Raw genomic sequence first — 26,025 nt, 5'->3', positions numbered from 1 at the left:
GGCAAGTGCATTACCAGCAATTAAAGTACTATTATTAAAGTACTATTGCTTTGTCCCATGTTATTCCAGTGCTGTGTGGTGACTCCTCTGTTAGTTTACAAAGAAATACTTAGTGTTGATATTCAATTCACTATGTCAAAAATTATCTTCTTAAAGGCTTACTTCTTGCAAGTAGAATTTTGTTCCTATGGGCAATTTGGTTTTTAGAAGCAGCATCAGGATTTGGAAATCTAAGAAAAAGAAACCATTTTGATTTGCTTATTTAATAACTGCTTAGTTTCTCTATATGTCTTATGGAAGAGCACTTTTGACAAGGAACCAGTTTTTTTAAAACACATAGACATATGCAGATTAAAAAAGAAAAACGGTACTTTTCACATGATAGACAATATCCTTGTGCCTTCTATGCATTGCCTCAAAATGACTTTAGAAAAACTACTCTCAGCACAAGGATTTATGATTTTTACACTCAATTCCAAAATTGGAAAAAAAACCTTAAGTCTACTTGCTTTACTTAGAACAGTAACAAATGGAGTATCAGTGAACACTTTTTATAAAAATATTGGCCATCATTTCTCTGACTCCATTGTTTAGCCTATGACCAGATTAATGACCTCCAAGATAGCATTTCAAGGGATTTAAAATGCACAATTCTGATTTCAATGACTGGAATCACTGGGATACTCTGTGAAGTCTCCAGGATCAGAGAAGCTCAGTGTTTCAGTGTGAGAGCGGGCTAACACTTCAGATCCCTCCCTCAAGACTGCCTGCCCATTGGAGACCTGCTTTATCACTCTGCACCCGGGACAGGTAGCCAGATCAGTGTCAGGCACATGAGAGCTTGAGAATCACTGATCTAGTCAAAAAGGGAGAGGACATAAGTTGGGTTGAGACATAGATTTACCAATGAATTAAAATCATGTCAAGATTCTTTTAAAGCAGTAATTTTTAAATGGTTTTTTCTGGATCCATGTCCATTTTCAGATATGTTTTTTAGGGAGGATTCCAAACAGCTGCTGCAAATGTTGATTAACCCATCTTTAAGCACTTACACACATTTAACAATCTCATGCACAATTAAATATTTCTTTAGTAATTTTAATTAAACACAGACTCCTGTAGACCTACTTGTGAGATCAGGGAACAGAGTGTCTCCTGCCTGGCTTGGTTTTGAACTTGAATTTCTCATGAGTTTTTTCTTGATGAGCTATTATAGTTCTGCAGGCCTGTGTCTGCTCATCTATAGTATGGCAGAACGAACTACTGAATATAATGTCAGATACTGATGCACTTAAGTAATTATGATACAAGTCAGACATGTAATTTTAAATTTCCTAGTAGTAGCTATTTTTATACAAAAGAAAAAAAAACAACAAAAAAATCTAAGGAAAGTAAATTGATTTTTTTAGTGTAATCAATTGAACCCAGGATATTAAATTACTTAATAAAATATTTTAGTTTTTGATACCAAGTCTTCAAACTACATTGAATATTTTTACCTATGAAAAAAATCACAGTTTGAAGATGCCAGCAGCAGAGTAATCCCAGGAAGGCCCCAGGTGACACCTGGGCCAAGAGCTTTGGACCCTGGGCGGGATGGGAGTAGAGTCCCGGCCCTGCCAAAGGCAAAGCACTCCTCTCACTCCCTGCCAATGAAAAGGCCCAGGCCCGGCTTCAGGACTGATCTTGGAGAGGCCAGAGAGACACTTGCAGTTTATCATCCCGGCTCCAAAGCCCCTGAAATGTGCAGTCACATATGCAGCTGCAAACACCTCCAAACTTCACAGAACTGATAGTCCAGGAGAAAGAAGAAAATTAAACGGAAAATTGAGTAGAAGCCCACTGAGCTCAATGAGTGGAAACAATAACACATAAGGCCCAACTTGCACCTGACAAGTCAGTAAATCCTCAGGCCAGGACTTTAGCAACACCATTACAAGATACATGTCGCAATAAGCAATATAAAGTAAATTAATTAGTACCTACTAAGGGAGCAGGCCTGGGAAGCGGATGGGAACTAGGGAAATTGATGGACCTAATGACATATTGGTAGTGGGACTGTGCTGGAATACCGAATGCTTGAAACAACTTTATTTGGAATGACTTTGTAAATCACGGTGTGTGAATAAAACAAAAAAAATGTTAACCTTTGGGGCTGGAGTGATAGCACAGCGGGTAGGGCGTTTGCCTTGCACGCGGCCAACCCGGGTTCGAATCCCAGCATCCCATATGGTCCCCTGAGCACCGCCAGGGGTAATTCCTGAGTGCAGAGCCAGGAGTAACCCCTGTGCATCGCCAGGTGTGACCCAAAAAGCAAAAAAAAAAAAAAAAAAAAAAAAGTTAACCTTCAAGAATTCCATAAAAAAATAAAATGTCTTTTAAATAAGTCAATCTATTGCACTGAAAGTTTATGATAGAAAAATTAGATTGTTCATATTAGCCAAATGTTATCATAATTTTCTTAGATAAAATCAATATTGAAGCTATTGGCTAGTTTTGTGTCTAACCTCAGTTACCATTTAAGAATTATAGTAATTGGTAATTATTGTAGTGAGAAAATAACTTATCAGTTGTATTCTCTTTTGTGACCACTCCTCATGCAAGATAACTTTCCCTTGAATTGATGATAGTCATATGGACTTTAAAGGTATATGCTGATTATCTAAAATGCTCCTGAGGGAAATTTTTTTCAACTAATTAATTCTACCAAATCAGAATTTTGGTTTATAATATTTTTGCCACTAACATATCTTTCTAAATTTATTTTATTTTTTTGCTTTTTGGGTCATACCTGGCGATATACAGGGGTCACTCCTGACTCTGCACTCAGGAATTACCCCTGGCGGTGCTCAGGGGATCATATGGGATGCTGGGAATCGAACCCAGGTCAGCCGCGTGCAAGGCAAACGCCCTACCTGTTGTGCTATCGCTCCAGCCCCTTTTCTAAATTTAAAGTGGAAAATTACTTGAGCCTTCATTTTTCAAGAGTGCAAAATAAAAATGAATTTATAAATTACGGGAACAAAAAGAAAAATTACAGTTGTACCAGATATATTTCAAGTGCTTAATAGTGGATAGTATAGTTATGGATAAAACTCTTATATAAATATCTAATATATATTTATATCTGATATAAATATATAAATCAAATATCTTGATTTATATTTTCTATAGTCTAATTGTTAGCTACCAGAACTTTTATAATTAAGTCAACTTTATCATTATAATTTAAAATGCTATTTAACAATTACCTAAATACATACAGGCCATTTTGGGCTTAGAGAGATGGTACGGCAAGAAGAGAAATAGTACAGCAAGTAGAGCTTCTGCCTTACACACAGCTGACTGGGCTTGACACCCAGTACCTCATAGCCCCTTGACACTGCCAGTAATGATCCCTGAGTGCAGAGCTAGGAGAAAGCCCTGAGTGCCACTGGGTGTGGGTCAAAATCAAACAAAAATAATGGCTATATTTTAATATTATGTTTTGTTTTGTTTTGATTTTTGGTTAGGGGCCACATCTGGTGGTGCTCAGGGATTCTTCTCATCCTTGTACGCAAAACTGTTCCTGGCTATGCCAGAGGACCATGTGGTACTGAGGATCAAACTCAGGCCCCCTGCATAGCATAGCAAGCACCCAGACAGTTAAGCTACTCTTTCTACCTCCAAATGGGTCAACTTTTGAAATGACAACCTTGACAAAAGAATTACACTGACTTAGACAACACATAGAAAGGAAGAACTAGATAAACCAGCATCAATGGATTACTTCTCTAACCATTCATTACAATGAGAAAAATGGAAATACAGTACAGAATTTTTTAAGAGAGGCAGATGGAAGTTGTGCTGAGAGTTTGATCTGTAAGATTCACTTCGGGAAGGGAGTTAGGATCAAACATGGTCCTACTCAGAGACTGTGTCTTATTCTGTACTCAGAAGTGATCCCTGGTTATCTGGGAGATCATAAGTAATATCAAAGGTTTGGACTGGTGTTGTGGGATGTGAAATAAGGGATTCTAACCTTGTACTCCTCTGGCCCCAATATTCACTTTTTATGGTGATAAAATCATTCAAATTCTTACAGCATTTCTTTTTTCTTTTTTGGCTTTACTTTCTGCTGTTGCAATGTTATTTTTATATAGGACAAAAATGTGACATTTTGCATAAATGTTACAGAAAGTAAATTGTACTAGTGATAAAAAAGTATTATTAGTCAAAAGCACAGTTTTCTTCAGGAAATTTTTGTGTTTTGATTTTTTTGTGTTTTGGGCTCCATCTGGCTGTGCTCAGGAATTACTCCTGGTTCTGTGCTCCAGATTTCACTCCTGGTGGTGCTCAGGGGATGATATGGGGTGCAGGGGATTAAATCTGGGTCAGCCACTTGCAACATGAGTATCTTACCTGCTATACTATCTCTCTGGATATACCTGCTATACTATCTCACTGCAGAAAATTTTCATCAATTCTTGTGTGCTAATAAACTAGATGAGTAGGCTGCTATTGTTAGAACTACAATGTTATAATCCAGGGAATACTCTTAAGAACATGAATTCACAGATATCGCAGCTATTCAAAGACTAAAATTATGTACAACCGTAAAAATTCAGCATTTTGAGTGTATCACTTCTGATTATTTTCCTTTTCCTTCCTTGTTGAATAGTTATACAGAAAAATATGATATTTTATTAAACATTATCACACCATAAAAAGTGTTACTTTGTGTGGGAACACTGGTTTTAACACACCAAAAATCAGAATGGAAGGGAGGAAAACAATGAAATCTTAAAAAATGAAGCAGGTGGTGCGAAATGAGCATCAGTGAAAAACAGTTTTATCTTGCATAAAAGCTTTTCCTGAAAATTATTTCTGTGTCATAAGAGAAGGTAAGCTACTAAGAAAATATGCTAAGGCAAAATTGTAAGACCATGTTAATTACAATCATTATCAAAATATTATTTTTAATTTGAGGGATTTTTGTTTTTGCTTTTGGTCTCCCAATCTGGACTCAGGAGGCTCCAAGGCCCCTGCAGGTGGACCCCTGGCAACTGGTGATGGCAACCTGCAATACTCAGAGGGTCATGTGGTACCAGGGATCAAACCATGTTCAGCTGAATGAAGAGAATCTCTCGGCCCCTGAAAGTTTTTTATTAAAGGATTAATATGCATTGCATTAATTTTAGAGCTTTATTTTAATTGAAATTTCTTGAGAGTTTTTTGGCGAGATGCCTGCCAGAAAGAATATAATACAAAGTATCTCTCCTAGTTATATATATATACATGTATGTATATGTACATGTATATGTGTGTATGCATATATATATTTGTAAGTGTATAGTGGAATACATTCAGCTGTAAGAAAAGCTGAGATTGTGCAATTTTCTGCAACATGGATGGAACTAGAGGTTATCAGGCAGAGTGAAACAAGTAAAAAAGAGAGGAACAAAAACACAATAATTGCTTGTACGTCAGCAATATAAAGAAACAGTAAGTGAATAACAATTAATCAATAGAACCAGCAAACCCTGATTGCTGGCTTGAAGAACTGAATTTGCCAAAGGAGTGGGAGTGGCATTGAAGGGAGAGGAACTTGGGAGATTGGTATAGATTTGGACACTCTACTGGTGGGTGTGATCTTGGAACATTTTTATGCCTGAGATTCTGCTACCAACTACTATTTCAAATCATGATGCCTAAATGAAAATGGGAAACAAAAAGAATAATAGAATGAGAGTGAGTGAGCTGATATTGGAGAAACTGTGGGTCCACAATTTCCCAAAAAGAAATTAGTTTTAATAAACTAAGCTAAAATTTCATCAAGATATTAAAATTTTTCACTAACGTTACCAAGCAACATGTCTTCAAAGAATTTATTTATATCGTGCCTGTGACTTCCTATCCATCACTTTTCTAAGACATAATCTCTACCATCTCAATGAAATACTAGTAATTTGGGGGGAAGGGTGGGCCACACCTGCAGTACTCAGGGCATACTCCTTGCACTGTGCTCAGGGATCACTCCTGGATGTGATGGAACTTCCATTTCCAGGAACCAGGAATAAAACCTGAGTAAGCCGTGTACAAGGCAAACACCTTAGCCACTGTACTATCTATATTGCCCCAAAATTTAATACTCAAATTCTCTGGCACAAACTTTTAAGTTCTTTCTTTCAGCATTCAGAAACATTTTCAGCTCTTTTGAAGTAGTGAAAATTACCAACTATATAACAACCTACTGTTAGTCGTAGGATGAAAAACATGACAATAAAATTGTTTTAGGATAAATAATGTTTATGCAATTAAATAGACCCTCATAAATGACCAGGTAGACATAGATTAGAATCACCAAAAACAATGGCAGATGACAGTAAATGAAATGGCAAAAACAATGGCACAATGAAATAAAACTGAGAGTACAGAAAAAAAAGGTCTCATTACTTTGCATATTTGATTGTGTGTGTGTCTGTGTGTGTGTGTCTGTGTGTGTGAAACAGAACACTTTTTTCTTGTTTTATTGTTTTTGTTTTTGCTTTTTTGCTTTTGGGTCACACGCTGCGATGCACAGGGTTACTCCTGGCTCTGCATTCAGGAATTACCCCTGTCGGTGCTCAGTGGACCATATGGGATGCTGGGAATTGAACCCGTGTTGGCCGAGTGCAAGGTAAACCTGCTGTGCTATTGCTCCAGCCACAACAGAACACGTTTAATTTGACAACACAAGGTCACATTATAGTCATGCTTAAGAACATATATAAAGTGTTAGTAATGAAAATAAATGATTGAAAATTCATGTGAATACCTACTTGAAGCAAAGACCAAGAGGGTTTCTTACAGGATAATCAAAGGATCTTCAAAAAGGACATTGAATATCTTATAATGTCCTAACATTTACATTAGACACCATGTCTGTGTTCCTCCAAATTTATATATTGAAGTCTAATTGCCAAAGATGATCGTATTAGGAGATGGAAATTTTGGAAGTGACAAAGTCAGCAGTAGAAATACAGCAGACTTCTGTGTATTTATTTTGTAGCCTGAAATTTTATTGTTTCTAACTGCTTTTCTTTTTCTGTAAAGTCCTTAGTGTTTTCTATTTATATTATCATGCCATCTGCAAGTAATCATAATTTAACTTCTTTTCCAATTTGAACTCCTTTTAATTTTTTTTCCTTGCCTAAATGCTGTGTCTAGAATTTAAAATGCTGTGCTGAATAATAGTGATGAAAGTGACCAACCTTGTCTGTCTCAGGACTTATTTAGAGGAAAATATTTTAGTTTTTCGCCATTGATTTTGATGTTAGCAGTGAAAGTGTCATATGTGGTCTTTACTATGTTTCTTCTAGTTTCTTCTAATAGTGTTCTTCTAGTTTCTTTCTAATAGTTTCTTCTCTCATTTTGATAACAGTTATAAATGAACTCTGAATCTTGTTAAGAGTTTTTCTGTTTCTATTACTATTAACTTAATCTTTCCTTGTTCTAATATAGTGTTTAATATGAACTGTTTAACATATATTTAATTATGCTTCTCCCTGGAATAAATTCCATTTGGTAATGATGCTGGATCCTTTTAGTGTATTGAGAATTTCCATTCATGTTTATTAGAGATAGTGGTATGTGATTTTCTTTTTAATGAGGAAGATCTTTGTCAATTTTGCCATGGTAACTTTGCTTTATTAAAACTAGAAAAATTCTTGGTGAGAAATGTATGACTCAAAAACAATATTTTACTATTAAAAAAGAAAACATAAGGAAATGGAAAGATATTCCATGCCCATGGATTAGAATAATTAACATATCGAAAATGACCATCCTACTCAAAGCACTAAACAGATTCAATGCAGTCCCTATCAATATTCCCATTGAATTCTTCAAGGACTTAGAAAAATCACTTTTAAAATTTCTGAGGAACCATAAATCCTTCTAAATCTTTCTAGACAGTGTAATCCCAAGAAAAAAGGAAATGGACACCATCACATTTCCCAACTTTAAACTATACTATAAAGCTAAGATAATAAAACCAATATGGTAACACAATAAAACATTTTCTCATGCTAGTGTGATAACATTGAGAGTATAAAATAAACCATCAGGTACATGGATCGTTAATTTATTATAGAGCAGTAAGTGGGTAGAGAACAAGCTTTTCAACAAATAGTGCTGGAAAAACTGATTAGCCACATGCAAAAGAATGAAATTGGATCACTTTCATAAAGCATTTACAGAAATTAATTCAAAAGGAATTAAAGACTTTGATTTTATACTCAAGTCCATGAAATTTATTGAAGAAAACATAGGCAAAACACTGCAAGAAATTTACTATACAGTATTCATAATTACTCAACTCAATTTGGCAAGAAAAACTAAAACAAAAATAAATGAGAATCACCAAAGGAAAAAAAATATGCATTGCAAAGGAAACTACTGATAAAATTAAAAAAAATCCTACTGAATGGGTTAAAGTATTTGCACACTATACACGTTGTCTAAGTGTACATATTACAATCTTATAATATCTTGACTTAGATCATGTCTAAGGTATATAATGCACGCACAAACTCAATAACAACAATTAAACAGCCCTATTAAAACAGAGAGACAAGCTCAACAAATGCTGCTTCAAAGAAGACACAAAGATAGCCAACAAGTGTTGAAAACGTGTTCATTACCACTTCATTACCACTGATGATCAGGAAAATACAAATTAAGGCAATAATTAGATATCACCCTACATCAGTAGTAATGATCTACATATCAAAAGTCGGAAAATAAACATTAATGGTGGCTATTTGGTGAAAAGATTCCCTTATTTCTAGGACTGTCATCTGTTTCAAACTTCATGGAAATCAGCAAGGGAATTTTAAAAAAATTAAAAATAGAGCTCCTATATGACCCAGAAACTCCACTGCTTGTCATCTACCCTAAGAACACAGAAACACTAACTCACAATGATATATGCATACCTATATTAATTGCAGTATTGTTTACAATAGACTGGATTAGACATAAACCAAGTGGCACAAAACAGAAGAGTAAATAAAGAAATTATGGTCAATATATACAATGGAATACTCTACAACTATAACAAAAGTTGCAAGTTTCATATTTTGCTATAACATAAATGGAACTAGAAGGCCTACTTTTAATTGAAATAGATCAGAAGGGACTGGGGGCACTGGGGTGAGCACCACCATTGCGTGCTAGATCTTTCTCTGGGACCACATGCTGGCGCAGTATTCCGTTTGTGCAACCCCCTGAGCAACACTGGGGAGATCTCGGGAACCTCAGTTTTCCCTGCGAAATGGAGAGTGGTACCTACCTCTTACTGGCCTTGGAAGATACAGTATTTGTTGTTATTTTTATTTTAATTATTGTTGTTTTTGGCCACACCCGTGGTGCTCAGAGGTTACTCTTGACTGCACTCAGGAATTCTCCTGACAATTCTTAGGGGACCATAAATTACACCTATATAAGTTTTTTTGTTGTTATTTGCTTCCTTTATTCTTTCTTATGAAAACCCAATGCCTATGAAAGTTAATTTTAAGATGTTTGTTTATAGGAGATCAGAAGTAATAGACTTGATAATAAGTAAATACCCAGAAACTATATAAAATAAAGCTCCTGGAAGCGCACAGCCACTTTGTGGCCTCTTTAGTCTAGCCCACTGATGTGCCTAAAGCAGCACACATGTGTTTGGTTTTAACATACTTGCTTGTATTCTCTGATATACGTTCTCCATCCCTCTAGGAGAGCCCGGCAAGCTGCAGCCTGCATGGAAGAGCCTGGCAACCTCCCCGTTGCATATTCAATATGGCAAATACAGTAACAAGAACAGGTCTCATTCCCCTGACTCTGAAAGAGCCTTCCATCATTGAGAAAGATGAGTAAGGAGAGGCTGCTAAAATTTCAGTCATACAATGTTCCAACACCCATTCCCTCACCAGTACATATTTTCTACCACCAATGTTCCCAGATTCCCTCCTGCCATTGGACCAGCTCCCTACCCAATAGCCTGCCTCTATGGCAGAGTCTTTTCTCTTCAACAAATTGTTTTTAAATATTTGACAGTTTATTATGAATGAACATTTCCTTTCTAAGCTCCTCTTAGGCAGGGCAAAGATCTTCTTTGGGTATATTATGCCAAGCATAGGATTTTGCACATAGTATTTTGCATGCAATTGTAGGGCTTGACAGGTTCTATATGTTGCACTGGTTATTTCAGTTTCTTTAATTTAAAAAAATAAACACTACTAATACAGAATTGATAGCTTTTGAAAGTTTTAGTAAAACAAAGATATTTTCCAGAAGGTGGCTAAATCCCTCCATTATATGCATTTGTCTTCTAGCTACTGGCAGAGATCCAGGCACCTTGAAGTCGTTGGCTCTGGGAAATAGCAGAGATAAAACAGGCCAATTCTGAGACAGGACAATGTGTAAAATCACACTGCATAATCCTCTGATCAACAGGGAAGATTTTTCTGCCTCTTCAAACATCACAAGTAGAGGCCAGAGTGGTAGTACAGCAGTAAGGTGTTGCCTTGCATCTGGCTGATGGGAGGTCCTGTGAGCCCACCTGGAGTGATTCCTGAGTGCAGTGCCAGGAGTAAGTGGTGGGCACCCAAGGGTGAGGCTCAAAAATTAAAATAAAACAAATACCACAAGCCAAGGTTTTTTTTTAAAAAAATAATATTATGGGGAGAGCTGGAGGGATAGCACAGCCGGTAGGGTGTTTGCCTAGCATATGGGCGACCTGTGTTTGATTCCCAGCATCCCATATGGTCCCCCGAGCACCGCCAGGAGTAATTCCTGAGTGCAAAACCAGGAGTAACCCCTGTGCATCACTGGGTATGACCCAAAAAGAAATGAAAAAAATAATATTATGGGCTTAGGTGGAAATAAGAGAAATGCATAATAAAGTTATAGACTTGACATAAGACTGCTTGCTAAGATGTTCAAATTTTATTGCTTCATTTTTTTTTCTTTATCATACTGGTTTTACAATCAAGGTTTAATAACAAATACCCATCTTCAGATAAATTTCCTAAAGCAGAAAAGTAATCCCTTGGAAATATTATCTTAGTGAATATTCACAGAAAAGATATTATGTATTACAAAGATGGAAAATGTCATGTATGCCATTTCTAATATGATAAATAGTAACTAAGAGTCAACTCTAGATTATCTGTATAATATGTCATAGAGGAAAATTTTAAATTACAGATGAACTCAATCAGATTTTTGTTTTGGAATAATTCCTACTTAGACATGAATAAGAAAGTGACTTATTCTCTTGGGTAGTCACAGTACATCAAACCAAATTAAGAAGTCGGGCAGCTGTGACCTGGTTTTATATGGGTCAGGAAAGCTACATACTGAGTTCCACTACTGAAACTTTCAATTCAAGATGATTCTGTGGTTCCCTTACCATTTGGGACACAGGAGCACTTCACAACTCACATAAAATGCCAGCCAGGGCTTCTGGTTTCTCTTACATTACCCACAGTTGTTATGAGGACATAAGGACATTAGGTCTGAGAGATCATAAGAGAGGCTACAAAGGAGAGCAACAGAAAATAAGAACAAGAATGAATATTGTTGGTAAAAAGTTAGATAACACATTTACCTAGCATAAATACAATGAAAAGACCTTTGTCAATTGAGTTCTAATGTTAATGCTCACTTTATGAACTATGAACTTTTTTCTATGTAAGAGAAAAAAATTGGAAAACAGTTATTCTCAGTGTGTCTCAGTACGTTTTAATTTCCTTGTTTTGGAATGCTTTTGAAAAGGCAGGAGGAGGGATTAATACTAAAATTAGAGGTTGGAATGAGAGTGAAAGTAGAACTTTTTATAGTAGTAGAGAGAGACATGGACAACTGTCACTGTCACTGTCATTCCGTTACTCATGGATTTGCTCCAGCGGGAACCAGTACCGTCTCCATTGTGAAACTTGTTACTGTTTTTGGCGTATTGAATATGCCACAGGGAGCTTGCCAGGCTCTGCCATACAGGCGAGATACTCTTGGTAGCTTGCCGGGCTCTCTGAGAGGGGCGGAGGAATTGAACCCCTGTCGGCTGTGTGCAAGGCATATTCCTTACCCACTGTGTGATTGCTCCAGCCCATGGACAGCAGGTTAGAGAAAGATTTTAACTGTCATTTAGAACTCAATTTTTTTTTTTCGTAAATTCAGAAACTCTCAGGGTCTGAAAAGTATGGGTTTTTTATTTTGGTTTTTGTTTTGGGGCCACACCTGGCAGTCTTATTCCTGGCTCTGAGCTCAGGGATCACTCCTGGTGGTACTCAGGGGACCATATGTAGTGCTGGGGACAAAATACAGGTTGGTTACATACAAGTCAGCGCATAACAGTGGTGTTATCTCCCCAACCCCAAGTATGGCATTATTTTGGGGAGGTGGCACACTAGCTGTGCTCAGGGCTTACTTCTGGCTCTGCTCAGAGAACAGTCTTGGCAGGGCTTTGGGGATCACATTTGGTACCAGGGATTGAACTCAGATTGGTAGCATGCAAGGCAAATGCCCTGCCCTCTGTCTTATTGCTCTGGCCTTGCCAATTGTGGTATTATGTAGACCATCATTTAACATACTCTGAACACATCAGAATAAAATTGTGAGCTATGTTTCATTTATTTATTTTTATTGACTTATTAACCTTGATTTTAAGACAAAGGAATTTCCCATCCTAAATAACAATTAATTAAACAGGTTTTCTTGAAAAATAAAAACCCTGGAGGTACCCAGATAAGATACATTTCTCATGAATGTTTTTTTTTTTTTTTTGCTTTTTGGGTCACACCTGGCAATGCACAGGGGCCACTCCTGGCTCTGCACTCAGGAATTACCCCTGGTGGTGCTCAGGGGACCATATGGGATGCTGGGAATCGAACCCGGGTCGGCCGTGTGCAAGGCAAATGCCCTACCTGCTGTGCTATCTCTCTAGCCCCTCTCATGAATGTTTTTATATAAAGCAATATATTGTAATGAAAACAATAAACTGGGGATTATGCTAGTTTCTGTAAAAACTCTAGCATTATTTTTATTCCCACTTTGATGACAAGGAATATGTTTTCTTGGATTTTAGTTAGAACTAAAGCTTGCAAAACCACTTGTTGGGGTCTTTAATTGTCATTGTTGTCTCCAGAGGAGCTTTCAACACCAATATGTCACCCTATAAATTTACTTAATACATCCATTCATCTAAGGAAAGTACTAATTCCAAGATAACCTTTGTCATTAGATTCCTACCACAGAGTTTTAGGATGGAGACTGAAACAGGAGACAAGTGGTGATTAGTTAGTTGGAAATAGTGTTTTTTTCTAAGAAAATCCATTTATTTTTAAAGATATTTAAAGAAGAGTGAAACTAAACAAAATTATCTTTCTCATCATGCAGGGATTTTAATAGGTGGTTCTCCTCGGCCTTTGACCATTCCCAAGATCTTTCTGTCTTGCCTCTGTGGTTCTTTAAACAAAACTTGAAAACGAATAAGAAACTTTTGTTGTCTCCTCCCTAGAGAAAAAGAATTCACCAGTGGCAACTACAACACCACATTGTTTATCAGAACATAAAGTTCAGTAGAAATCCCACAGTGACGTCATTCCCCCAACACTAGCTGATGAGGCTGGTGACATTTCCAAGACATTTGCAACTGGATGGATAATCTTTGCAGGAAATGGTCAACCAGCTTTCACTTCAAAGACTTTTCCTTTACTATGTTGTGTTTAGCTCTTAAAAGAAATGGAAAGTAACCTAAATCACAGACTTAGGCTAAATCGGTACTTTTAAGGATTCCAAAGAACTTCATATACTTTGACTTCCCCCCTATGGCTTGATAATTTGACAATAACTAATATTTATATGAATCTTTCTGAAATATAGACTATGGTATTTTCGATATGAGAATTAAAAATATCCAGAAGACCTTACATTATGTAAAATACACAAAAATAATCCTAGAAACACTAGTTTGCAAGAAGGTCAAGCAATAAATGGTTTGAACAGCAAATAAGCCTCATTTGGTATAGGGGTCCATGTGTAGCTGGTTATCGAAAAAACTGTGGCTGCAATCTATAGCTGGGTGTAAGGGAGGTAAATTTGCAGAAATATTTTGAATCAGCCATGCAGAGAAAAACCCTTTATCTTTTTGGCCATAAAAAGTCGAGAGGTCCAATGCATCAATTTCACACTCTTGCTGGGACTGCGTATAGAGATCAGACTAACCACAGTAGCTATAAAGATAAGTGCCCAACACTCAGCTAACCAAAACCTTATGTGTGAAGCATTGCTATGTTTCAAAGTGCAATTGTCAGTGCCTAGAATGGCTCCTGTTTCATAGTTAAGAATCCCTAATTCAAAACTTGAGTATTCTTCAACCAGGGTTATTATGAATTATCATACGCCTCTCAAAGACAAATGTTTCTTTATCTTTTAAATTATTTTAATGTAAAATTTTCTTTTATTGAATAAACTGACCTGTCCTAAATAAACTTGAATTGAAATTCAAAGGCACGTGAACTATCTGTATTGCAAACCATAACACCCAAAAGGAGAGAGACAGTAAAAGAGAATGCGCCTGCCACAGAGGTGGGGAGGGTAGGGGGTGGCGGGAGGGGAACTGGGAACATTGGTGCTGGAGAATGGGCACTGGTGGAGGGATGGGTACTCAATCATTTTATGACTGAAATGTACGGACAAAAGTTTGTAAGTCTGTAACCGTACCTTAAGGTGATTCATTAAAAAATTTTTAAAAAGAGGGGGCCGGAGCGATAGCACAGCGGGTAGGGCGTTTGCCTTGCACGCGGCCGACCCAGGTTCGATCCCCGGCATCCCATATGGTCCCCCAAGCACCGCCAGGAGTAATTCCTGAGTGCAAAGCCAGGAGTAACCCCTGAGCATAGCTGGGTGTGACCCCCCCAAAAAAAAAGCAAAAAAAAATTTTAAAAAGAGAGAAAAACAAAAACAAACAAATAAAGCACCACAAAAGCACATAAACTAACTTGGAGTAGGCTGGGGGAGCACCTAATTTAAATTTCTTCTGCTAACTTCTTCCACTGGACTACCTTTAAACTATGGGGGAAAATGATTTTCTTCCCTTTTTCTATATAATGGTGTTGCTTTGTTTTAGCAGATCAAATAAATAACTTCATAAAATTCAAAGAGGAAAAAAAATTAGGACACATCTATTTCAAAGGAAAGAAAAGAATGAAGGGGAATTGACATGGTTTGTACCAAACAAGGTGCCAGACAGTTGATCTGTTCCTTTATCCACAGAGTTTTGCGATCTAATAGTAGTTAATATTTTAAGGCAGTGGTTTTAAACCATTTCATACCTGTAGACACAAACAGTTCGTAAACCAGAATTTGAAAACTGTATTCAAGGACTGAACATATACAGTCACATTGTGTATCAATCAAAATAACACCATCATTTTGAACTTTCTTTTTAGATATACAGTAGTAGTAGGCAGGCAAGAAGCATGGGGTGTAGGTCTTTCATCAGTGAATTTTGGGAAGCAATAAAACCAAGATATGATCTGAGAATGAGCTACTCGGTCTCCAGTCAATTAAAGCTTATATACTGAATCTTCCCTTGGAGATGATTTCTCAGAAACTAAAACTGATCAGACTGAATTATGCCACCCCAAAGGGAAATGGCTGGATCCCCTGGGAGAGATTATTTAGCAGGAAGAAAATTCTGATTAAATATATGAAATAAGATCACCAACGTTCAAATTTATTTTCTTTGGCATTGCTCTTTCTGTACAGCAAACTCTAAACCAAGCCAATTTGAAGGAAACACATATATAAACTCTTCCCCAAAGATGATTTGAAGTCTCTCCTTTCTCAAGAAAAGTCTGTATTCTTTCTTGGATACCTTTCTAATTTTCTCCCTCTCTTTTAAATAAAATTTCTTTGCATCACTGTTTTTCTTCTGCAACTCCTTTCTACCAGAAGAGACAATGAACGAGGACTTAAGTGGAGGTCACAACTTTCCTTTCCCTAAGAAAAGCATAACTTTATTACAGCCTAAGAACTATGGCTTCCTGAACATTTGGGTGGGGAGAATTAGTTCCTGCGCTGTGGCAGGATATCTCAAGTGCAATATGTTGGTTCCATTTGTGAAGCTGGTGGGACCAGAGTTCTGTAATGTTTAGGAGCTAGTGCAGACTTTAAGAGTCCTGACCTCTTGCACACTTCACCAGCAAAGTTGAGGTGGGCTAAATAGAAGCAAAGCAGTTTTCACTCTATTGTGTTTATGTTGCAGGTCGTCTGACTCCTGGTCATCCTGCCAAGTGATACAGGTGATGTGGGTAAGTGGGAGTGATGGAGGTAGCGATGAGAGAATTCTGAGTTTTACTTCCTTCCTGCTCTGCTTATCTTACTGATCTGGGGAGAATCCTGAGAGGGTTAGGACTGCTAGAATCTGCTGTAACCACCACATGATGTGGATACAAGTGTCACACAAACCTTATTCTGCAGCCATCAGGCTGTGGCTGAAGTTTCCTTGATCTACAAGGGACAAAAACTGGTCCCTCCTCCAGAATTCTCAGAGAGCCGTGTGTTCAGGCTGTAGTGAAGAACTGATCTTTGCAGCAAAAGGAAAATCAGTCCTAAATTTTGCTCAGCTTTCTAGGGTCATTGTCTCGCCTCAGAAAATAATTTAAGGAAATGAATAGTGAAGTTGAATTATTTCATTTAGAGAAATAAGAAAAGTGTGTGTGAGAGAGATTAAAGAACACAAGTTTCTCCAGAGGGAAGAGAGGCAGGTACAGATTTCCGGTTGAGATGTGGGTGAATTCCCATATGGAGAATACATGAAAAGAAAGGAATTGTGGATCTCAGGTTGGTATGCAGGTGAATCCCCAGAATGGAGAATGCTCCATGCATTTATGCATAAGATGTGAAATTCCTTCCTTTTATTTTATGGTGCACTTTCCTTGGGGATTCATCCACAACTCTGTTGTGGTGAATGAATATACTTGTGATTTGCCCTGTACAAGAGTCCTTGTAAGTCCTTCAACCACTTACAAGTTTATTTTTTACTATCAGGACATTTGAGTATCCCTGCTGTGATTACATAGAGTTTTTTTTATGTAAAATCACCATTCTCAATTTAAATAAATTAAGGCAATACTCTTTAGGTAATTTTATGTAAAATTACAACTTTTTAACAACTTCATACGTTAAGTGGTTTTAAGGTAGAATTTGCTTTTAAAAATTTAAGATAGGTACTCTACTTTCTCCATTCTGGAGAAGCTCACATTCTCTGGAGTGTATAACTCTTTCTTGCTCTTCATATTTCCAAAATAAATTTATTTTACTTTGCTATTTGTTTCTTTTCTAAAATTACTTTCTGTGAAGGAAATCAATGGACCAGAAAAACCTGGGCAGGGATCAGGATTGAGTGCTCTTTTTCCTACAACAAAGCAAACTTCCACACTAACCTGAGTTCCACAATTCCAAGAAATTGAATGGTGAAGATTATTTCTCACTCTGTGAAGATCAAGTAGAACTTGGATATAATCTGATGACTGCCTGGTAGAGCTTGTGAGGCAAATGCCTAAGCCATGTACCTTGCTCATCATAGACTTCATCAATTTTTTTTTGTTCGTTTGGTTTTTTTTTGCTTTTTGAGTCACACCCAGCGATGCTCAGGGTCACTCCTTGCTCTGCACTCAGAAATCACCCCTGGCCGTGCTCAGGGAACCATATGGGATGCTGGGAATCAAACCCGGGTCGGCCGCATGCAAGGCAAATGCCCTACCCGCTATGCTATTGCTCCAGGCCCAGACTTTATCAGTGTTAACCCTCCAAGAAATTTCCCAGGTATAGAAATGGGTAGAGAAGAAAGCAGTAGACTCCCCTCTTTAAAGACTCATTTCTAGTTTGAGATAGTCCCATTTATTTATCTCAAACTAAGAAGCTTCTGCACCTCAAGAGAAACAGTGACCAAAGTACAAAGACAACCTACAGAATGGGAAAGGATATTTATGCAGTACCCATCCGATAAAGGGTTGATAACAAGGATATACAATGCACTGGTTGAACTCCACAAGAAGAAAACTGCCAACCCGATCAAAAAATGGGGTGATGAAATGAACAGAAACTTTCCTAAAGAAGAAATCCGAATGGCTCAGAGGCATGAGAAAATGTTCCACATCACTAATCATCAGGGAAATGCAGATCAAAACAACCATGAGATATCATCTCACACCACAGAGACTGGCCCACATCCCAAAAAACAAAAGCAACCGATGTTGTCGTGGATGCGGGGAGAAAGGGACTCTTCTTCACTGCTGGTGGGAATGCCGACTGGTTCAGCCCTTTTGGAAAACAATATGGACGATTCTCAAAAAATTAGAAATTGAGCTTCCATTTGACCCAGCAATACCACTCCTGGAAATATATCCCGGAGAGGCAAAACGGTATAGTAGAGATGGCATATGTAGTTCTATGTTCATTGCAACACTGTTTACAATAGCCAGAATCTGGAAAAAAACAGAGTGCCCCAAAACAGATGACTGGTTAAAGAAACTCTGGTACATCTACACAGTGGAATACTATGTAGCTTCAGAAAATATGAAGTCATGAAATTTGCATATAAATGGATCAACATGGAAAGTATCATGTTGAGTGAAATGAGTCAGAAAGAAAGAGACAGACATAGAAAGATTGCACTCATATGTGGAATATAATGTAACTGAGAAGTACAAGTTGGCAACGATGCAACTTCTGGCAGATATCTCTCTGGACTTAGTTACTAAAATACTAAAATACAGAAACCCAAAACTGAGAGGCCGCTAAGTGTGGTCACTCGACCTCATACCTCTTCATCCTCAGCAATGGAAAACAAATTATCTAATGCTTCCTTTTCAGCAGGTCTGACTTTAGGGGAGAGACTCTCCAAACAATAATAGTGAGTTTTGTTGAAATATTGTATGCAATCAAAGTGAAAGTAAAGTGAAATTTATTAGTTACACAGGCAGGGGGGTGGTTAAGGGTGGGGGGGCTAGGGGTGTGGGGGGGCGGGGTGGAGCTATACTGGGATTCTTGGTGGTGGAATATGAGCACTGGTGAAGGGATGGGCATTGTATAACTGAGATTTAAACCTGAAAACTTTGTAACTTTCCACATGGTGACTCAATAAAAAATTTAAAAAAAGACTCATTTCTAGAGTGCTCACCCATGGGGGAGCTTCTAATTAAATACATTGAAGAGAAACGTGCTAGATACCACCTTTTGAGGCTGCTGTACCCTACTTTATATAAATTACCTGCAACAAAATGAGGTACTGAAATGTTCAATAGTTTGTTCAAGGTCATTTTGCTATGACCACAGTACAGACTAAATTTCCAACTCTAGTCATGTGCATACTGAAGTATTAGGAAAAACAAAATGTAGTGTGCTGCCTGAAAAATCACCTAATGTCATAAACAAAACACAAGTACTCTGAATGGGGCTTACATAATCACAGTAGGGTCCACTACTGCCCTGAGAGTAAAATATAAACCTGTAAGAGGTTGTAGGGAGTGACAGAGCAATTCACAAGAACTTAATTACTAAAGTGTCTAAATTATGTTACTTATACTAACATCATGTAGTTTCTGTATACAGATGCTACATATATATCATATGTATATCTACACATATGCATATACCAAATTTTGTTTATAACTTTTCTTTTAGGGAGTCATGATAAGCTAGAGAGTCACAAACACGATATCCAGAAGATTGTATTCTTAGGTGAGCCTCCTAAAAGTCCCCTTGTTAGGTCAAAACAAACAAAAGATTCATTATTTGTTGTCCTTAATTTCCAATTGAAACAGAAGTAAGAGACTTTTTAAAAAGGAGGCATTCAGTAGCACCAGTGGAAAGATTGGCTTGAACTGTTATCCTCTCAAACTATAACCAGAGGAGTTCTTTTATTTTGAGAAGACATTTGTAATTTTTTTCTCCACAAGCTGAATACCCTTTTCCAGGAGAATGACTCCCATATACAGTTGACCTGAGAAAAAGGTAATATGCTATTTTGATGCTTTTATATTTCCCCCTATTAGTAACAATAATTCGGTCCAGTATTTTCAACTAGTACACAGGGTTGTTAGTTTAAAAATTCCTAAAAAATCATAGAGGAAATAGGCACAATGCAAAAAAAAATCCCCACGTGAAAACATACCATTATGCTTACAGAAATAATCTCATTGGTGACATTTCATTTATTTATGAAATGTTATAGGTTATATTTCAAATATGATTGGAATCTGAATTTATTCTCAGTCCAAGAAGAAATGAAATGTCTTAAATGCCAAAGATAATATTTCTACCTTAAACACCTTTGTGGCATCCATATAAATTACACAGAAAATCTAGCTATGATTAAAAGTAAATTTTCTTTACATAAAATTGAAATTCCAAGTATTTTTAAAATATTCTTTATAAAATATACCCTAACATAGAATTACATGTTATAAACTCCATGTGTGTGTATGTGTATGTGTTTGTGTGTGTTATAAGCAAGAAGAAAATAAAAATTGTGTCTCTGTCATGAAAACAAATATGAAAGAATAAAATATGTTTTAAGTCTACAGCTTAAATTCAGAATAATTTTATATTCAGAAAAAATGATGAGGGTAGTATCAAATCTCAGCCACAATGAAGTAAGTGGTTAATGAGTTCAACTGGTCATGCACAGTAGGAAAACTGAGCAAAATATTACAAGTAAATGTTTCAGAAATTAGAAGAAAGCACAGACTGTGGTCAGTGAGAGAGGAATCATAGAATCAAAGCTCTGTGTTAATTCTGGTTTTCTAGAATAAATTATACAGTGTTCTTGCTGATTTGAGGGACAGATACTTGAGTCTGGAGCTTCTGAAGATGCTAAAAATTTGGAAGACATGCCTAGAAAGAAGAAAGTTGAAAGTGCAGAGAGAAGAAATTTCAGGAATCTGCGCTACGTTCTTTTAAGATTTTTGTCAATACCTGTTCATGCCTATGATAATATACCATGAAGTATAGAAGGGTGGCCATGTTAGGGAGTAGAATAAAGATAACAGGTACAGTGAGTTTGAAGTTCTAGTAGTTATGAGTATCCATATTAAAGTGTGTTTATTGATATTCTGGGCCCGAAATTGAGACCTGAAGATCACTATATAATAGGCAGAGGGTCATGTGTCTCATTTCAGCAAAAATCATACTGAAACTACTCTAACATGCCAAATAGCAAGTCTTAAAAGTGCCAACTGACTTATAAGCAAATTTACTTCTTGTCAGAACAAAATTGAACAACTATTAAAGGAACAGAAAAAAATTCAGACTCTCAACAATTTAAATATCCACAATACCAACATACCAAAAATATAAACTAGATGTGTAAAAACCCAGAATGTAACCTGCAACCAGAGAAAAATAAGTCAATAGAAATAGATCTAAATTACAAAGATTCTGGAATTAGTTACAAGCCTTAAAAATCGCTATTAACTGAAGTCAAAGCAATATAATAGCACATTGGGTACTTGCCTTGAACAAGACTGACCTGGGTTTGATCCTTGCCACCCCATACAGTTTTTCAAGCCTGTTAGGAGTAAGCCCTGAGTACCACCAGGTGTGGCTCCAATCCCCCTAGCCCCCATAGCTACGACCTACATGTATATATATGTATATATGGAAAAACATTCAAACAATAAGTTAATAAACAATAGAGTCAGAAGACATGACTTTAAACGTAAGGTGACAGACACTACGTATGATGAGGACCATATATAAACCTATAGAATAACTCCACAGTTAAGTTGATTGTTCCATTTTTTTAAAAATTGCTTTATTCCTTTTTAAAATTGATTTATGATTACTTTACAATATTGTAGACTTTTCTGTTGTGCATCTTATATATTAACACCTTTATATGTAAATAGGATCTCCCATACCCAGCACCAAAGATCTAGTCTCATTTTATCACCAAGACCTTCTACCAACTTCCCTCTTTTCCCTCTAGTAACCCCATGGTTTTCAAGTGTAAGAGCTAGTCTTGTTTTTAACAAGTTGTTTTTCATTAATTATTTGTATTCCACAGTAGTAAAACCATCCAGTCATTGTATTTTACTTCCTTACTTTTTATCATTTAGTTTAATCACCTTCAAATTTTATCCATTTTGTTCCAATTCCTTTTTGTAATGGTATACTAGTATTTGATGACTATTTATACCAAGATTTTTTTATCCAGTTTTTTGCTGATGGGAAAAAAATGTAAGGTGGCTAATTTACCATTTTTTGTTTTTGATTTTTTAACCTTTTTATACCTGTGAACTGGCACCATTTGTTTAGAACCTTCTTGCTTCTAGCACCAAAAAAAAACTGTGAGACAGAAATCCTGGGCAAGTATTGGAACAAAAGGACCTCAAGTTCTAGCATTACTCTTCAAAACTCTATTATGCTGAGCAAATTTCTTAAATATGGTCCTCAATTTCTAATCTGTGAAATGGAAATGATAAAACAACTAGATGATGAAATAAAATAATATTTGGGAAAAAAACTTGTAAACTAGAAGTTATTTAAAGACAGCAACTACTATTATCAATAGCACATTTGTCACTATTCTCTAAGGGACCCAAAGTGTATATTTACTGGAAATAATATTGCACTGTGGTATTTCAGGTGTGTATCAGTATAAATTAATGTCTGTATATACCAACATTAAGTACATCACTAAAATTATTTTTACCTTTTCATATTTTGCTCATTTTCTTTTTCTTTTCTGGAATGTCATTCATTGTCCTTTCACTTCCATTCTCTGTAAATTATCTTTCCTACCTAAACCCTTACATCTAGAAATATCAGATAGAAATGCCTTCCAGTAATGTCAAGCTGTTTTATAACAGCTCTTCGCTTACACCAATCATAGTTTCAGAGGCTTGACAATCTGTGTGAGTATAAGTGTTTGATGTCAAGTGTAATCTCTGTTGGAAACATCAACGCACTTTTATGTCACTCATTTTCAAAAATATTTTCTATCCAGGAAACTCTATAGCTCATGGACCTTTTGACATCTCAAAAAAATGTTAATGCATATGCTTTTGAACCACACACCCAAAGGTCCATAAAATATAAACACATGCAAACCACAAATGTGAGTTACATATAAAACATTAAGGTATCTAGGACCCAAATCTTTCCAGCAGCTAAAAATTATCATTTAAATAAATAATTAATGGGGGCCGAAGAGATAGTACTGCTGGGCACAGCACTTGTCTTGCACATGGCTGACGAGGTTTACTCTCCAGCACCACAAATGGTACCCTGAGCATCACCAGAAGTGATCCACTAAGCATAGAGCCAGGAGTAAGTCCTGAGCATGACCAGATTTGCTTTCTCAAAAAAAAATCCCTCAGATTCCCATGTAATCAATATAAAATTATTCAAAATACATTTTACTTCTTTTTTTCAAAAGCTAACTTGATTATATACAATCTATGAAGAGCACAGTCATTTACTCAGCCACTGGGGAAAAAAAATCACCACCTTCCATTTTCAGGGTACATGTTGGTTTCCTTATATTTTCCCTCGAGCATCTGTGGGTATAGTGATTTAATGGATTGCCTAGAATTTTCCTGACACAGCTAACTACTCAAAGAGGCTGCTATGACTTAATTAAAGTCCTCCATTCTTCTTGCAAATAAAGACTATATTTCAGAAGATGTTCACTATAATTATTGAATTTTTTCATAGTCAAATGCTTTATGTTTTCCTTTTATTCTAGCACTTCAAATATTTTCCTCCTGTGAAAATTTTACATATATAAGGGTAAGGCTTTGTGCTTAACTACAAAAATTACTGTTTTGTGATTACATAATGCCCCATTGGTTAATAATCCATTTAAACTCTTTCAGAGTCAAGTTTCTAACATCAGAATGTAGGCTACTTCTATTCCTTGCCACACTAATATTCTACTCTATCTTATGAAGATTTTTACTCATGAAAATGTTTTATATATTTCTGAATTGTAAAATAGATTTTGATTATTTATTAAGAAAGTTGGAACTCTCCTAAAAGCAGTTGGTGGCTCTTCTTGTTCCTACATAATATTTGATGTTATCTGGTCTTACATTTTGAGGGGATATGATTTGGGGCCATATACAGTGCTGCTGGGGGCTACTTCCAATTCTGTGCTCAGGGTTGATCAAAGTGGTGTTTGGGGTACTGTGCAGTGCTGGGTATTCAACTGGACTTGGTCGCATAGATAATCACCTTAACCCCAGTATTATTTTTCTGGCCCATTATCTTGCAATTTTGCCAAGATGTCAAGTGTAATATCTCCTAGAAACTTGATTCTGCATTTTCTGGGGTCCCAGTGATATTGATCAAATTTTCAAGTGTTTATGGCCACTAATTATTTCTTTTGCTATGACATCATTTTCTATATTTTGTTCACTTTTTTTCTCTGTGGAATGCATTAATATTTCTTTAAAATTGAGCCCTTATATCCAACAAGATAATGCTAATATTTTATTAAAGTAGTAGTCAAAATCTTCCAAAATTATTTTACATCTTTCTGCATAAAACTCCTGGACATCTTTTGCTGAACTAAATTTGGTGTCTTACATATCTCCATATTTTACATATCTTACATATCACACCCAGGGACTGCTCCCGGCGCCATGTAATCCTGTCAAGGGCCAGCATCCAGAGACTTAAAAGTAAGCTCCAGGAAGAGAGCAACACAGAGAGTCTCTTACCCTAGTGCCTGGCTGTCTTCCCCAGACCTCCTCGGAGGGCATGAGATCCAGCTTCCCTCCCTGCCCCAAGCAGAGCTCCCAGTGGCCGAAGACCTCTGCTCCACACCCACACGTTCGGACGAGCCTCACGCATGAAGGAACCGGCAGAGGAGCCCAGGTGTGTGGGACCCCGGGTTGAGACCTTCAAGGCTGCTCGGATTGGGATTGGGCCTGCTCCGCCAGATTTCCCATTCATTTCCCAGCAGCTAGGCGGTCACACCCAGGGACTGCCCCCCCCCCAACCCCCCGCGTGCTGTGTAATCCTGTCAACAGCCAGGATCCAGAGACTTACAAGCAAGCTCCCGGAAGCGCTTCTTATAGTGATATCCTATAGCCTACTTCTCCCTCTGGGAGAAGCTGGCAAACTACTGGGAGTTTCCTGCCCACAGGGGAGAGCCTGGCAAGGTTGTATTAATATGCCCAAACCAGTAATAAGATGGGTCTCATTTCCCTGACTCTGAAAGAGCCTCCAGTATGGCATCATTGGAAGGATGAGTAGAGAGAGGCTTCTAAAATCTCAGGGTTTGGAACGAATGGAGATGTTACTGAGATAGCTCAAGAAATTTGATTATCAATGAGATGATGATGATGATGATGATGATGACATATCTCCATACATTTTGAATGCAGATTAAAGCATTATTATTTTGTTTCAGAGATATAGAAATGAAATTATATGTTTAATTTTAAGCTAGTATATTGAGAGTTCTCTCATTAATTATAACAATTCAGAAGTTTTAGGCCTGAGCATGAAAGATTAGCTGGTGTTGGACAGAATTTCTTTCTGAGAAAAACAAGAAAAACTATTGGATAGCACAGTGGGTAGGGTGTTTGCCTTGCATGAGGCTGACCCAGGTTCGATTCCTCCATCTCCCTCGGAGAGCCCGGCAAGCTACCGAAAGTATCTCGCTTGCATGGCAAAACCTGGCAAGCTACCCATGGCGTATTTGATATGGCAAAAACAGTAACAACAAGTCTTACAATGGAGACGTTACTGGTGCTCGCTTGAGCAAATCAATGAGCAATGGGATGATAGTGATACAGTGATACAGTGGTAAGGACTATATAACAAACAAAATAAAGAGAAACTAGAAGGAAAATTTATTCTAGAAAAGAGGCTTAATCTGGGACTACATATCATTTTCTGAGCACCACCAGAAATGCTCCCTTAGCACAGGGCCAGTAGTATGCGCTGAGCACCACAGATGTGGCTCAAAACCCATTAAATAAAAGAGAGAGAAAAAAG

General features: G+C 37.0%; 1 protein-coding gene across 2 annotated transcripts in view; it reads right to left on the bottom strand.

Annotated features, from left to right (window-relative positions):
* Window positions 1-26,025, bottom strand: part of PDE7B (phosphodiesterase 7B) — a 339,167-nt gene that overhangs the window by 251,812 nt on the left and 61,330 nt on the right. The window contains exon 1 of one of the 2 annotated variants that reach the window (XM_055136442.1): window positions 11,420-11,437. The exons of the other annotated variant lie outside the window; for it this stretch is intronic. Coding sequence (XP_054992417.1) covers window positions 11,420-11,422 — 3 coding nt within the window. The 5' untranslated portion in view covers window positions 11,423-11,437. Of the gene's footprint in view, window positions 1-11,419; window positions 11,438-26,025 lie in introns of those variants that run through there. 2 annotated transcript variants of the gene reach the window in all.

Source organism: Sorex araneus, chromosome 4, assembly GCF_027595985.1.
Source record: "Sorex araneus isolate mSorAra2 chromosome 4, mSorAra2.pri, whole genome shotgun sequence".
In the NCBI taxonomy this organism is placed as follows: Eukaryota; Metazoa; Chordata; class Mammalia; order Eulipotyphla; family Soricidae; genus Sorex; species Sorex araneus.
This window is presented reverse-complemented; position numbering and strand designations above follow the sequence as displayed.